This window comes from Trichechus manatus, unplaced genomic scaffold (genome assembly GCF_000243295.1).
Source record: "Trichechus manatus latirostris isolate Lorelei unplaced genomic scaffold, TriManLat1.0 scaffold00063, whole genome shotgun sequence".
Classification (NCBI taxonomy): Eukaryota; Metazoa; Chordata; class Mammalia; order Sirenia; family Trichechidae; genus Trichechus; species Trichechus manatus.
Window position 1 is genome coordinate 12214893 of NW_004443999.1, and position 1834 is coordinate 12216726.

Consider the following 1834-nt stretch of genomic DNA (forward strand, 5'->3'; position numbering starts at 1 on the left):
AAACTCTCCAGTGAAAAGGCAGAACTGTCAGACTGGATAAAACAAAAAAAAAAAGCCACACCAAATTATATGTTGTCACTGTAAGTAGACATAAAAACCAAACCAAACCCATTGCCATCTAGTCAATTCTAACTCATGGCGACTCCATGTGTTACAGAGTAGAACTGCTCCATAGGGTTTTCTTGGCTGTAATCTTCATGAAAACAGATCGCCCAAGCCTTTCTTCCAAGATGCCACTGCCTTTAGGTTAATAGATGGACACAAACCACTTGTGCCACCCGGGGACCTAAGTAGAAATAGCTAAATTAAAAATAAAAGGATAAAATGTAAACACTATTCATAAGAAAGATGGAATGGTTATATTATTAACATCAAAGTAGACTAAAAAAACCCATTGCCTTCAAGTGGATTCTGACTCAGAGACCCTATAAGACAGAGTAGAACTTCCCCATAGGGTTTACAAGGAGCAGCTAGTGGATTTGAACTGCCGACCTTTCAATTAGCAGCCAAGCTCTTAACCACTGCACCACCAAGGCTCCTAAAGTAAACTTTTGAACCTGGAATATTATCAGCAATCAAGGATGACATTTCATAGTGATAAAAGGATCAATTCATCAAGAAGACATAATAATCCTAAATGTTTATGCCTCTAATAAGAGCTTCAGAAGCATGAAAAAACTGACAACTGAAAGGAGAAATTGACAAATCCACAATTATAATTGGAAATTTCCACACTACTCTCTTAAAACAAGTAGAAAATCAGTACAGGTATTTCAACCAAGTTGACCTAATTGACATTTATAAAACATTTCAACCAACAACCACCGAATACATAGTTTTTTTCAAATACACATGAACATCCACCCATATAGACTATGCACTGGATCAAAAGTAAGGCAAACAAGTAACCCTGGCACACAAAGAATTCAAAACAGAATACCTCCTATTGACATGGAACAAGTATTTTCACATAAACAGTTACCTATACAAAGAAGTGTGCATGCAGCAGTGACCTAGAAGGTACAGGTCAGTAAACGAAGACACACTCCTAAGCAAGTAACAAGTGACAAGAACAACATGACACTGTCCCTTGGACATGTGGCTAGTTCTATATCAGGAAGAGGGGTGGTGGTACCTGGTGCGAACATGGAGAAACTTGATGGGGCAGGGAGAAGGGTGGGGACAGGTGTGGTGGCTGGCAACCTAGATCCTAGAGAAGCAAGATGAGGTCACTGCTGTCCAAACAACTTTGAAGGGAAGAACAGCGTTAATTAAAAGAGGATTCTATGAAGCGTAGTGGACAGTATACTGTTGATCCTCTTAACTGTAGTCAATGGAGTCTCCAATAAAAGATGCTATTCTTGTTTATTCACAGTGGTGTTGCATCACCTTTGGAAGGCCCTACCTGGAAGGGCTGAGCGCGCGGGCTCCAGGTGGGCGCCAAGCCGGAGCTAGGTTGCCCGGCTGCCTTCCTTCCCCTGGAAGCGGCCCAGAAGGCCCGGGGTGCAGGCAGGGGCTGTTCCATGAACGTGAAATTAGGTCAGGACGCCGGCAAACCTGTCTGAAGGGGGTGCCAGCTGGCGGAGTGGAACGTGAAGAGCCAAGGTTAGGAAGCTCCGTGCCAACTCCAGCACCGTCTGCGAAAGCGACCTGGGCCCCCCAAGGCGGAGGGTCAGACAAAGGAGGCCTTGAGCGCGGCGAGCGCTTCCCAACTATCTCACCGCCCTCTCCTCCAGGCCATCAAGCCTTCAGAAGCCCAGAAAGCAGAAGCAGGCGCGCAGCGTCCGCACCCCGCCCCCGGGCACCACTTCGCGGGCGCGACCAGAGGGGGTAC

General features: G+C 45.7%; 1 protein-coding gene across 1 annotated transcript in view; it reads left to right on the top strand.

Annotated features, from left to right (window-relative positions):
* The first annotated feature begins 1333 nt into the window (after positions 1-1333).
* The window catches only part of TNFRSF11A (TNF receptor superfamily member 11a), a 62537-nt gene continuing 62036 nt past the window's right edge, over positions 1334-1834 (top strand). The window contains exon 1 of the mRNA XM_012556362.1: positions 1334-1830. Coding sequence (XP_012411816.1) covers positions 1334-1830 — 497 coding nt within the window. The remainder of the gene's footprint in view (positions 1831-1834) is intronic.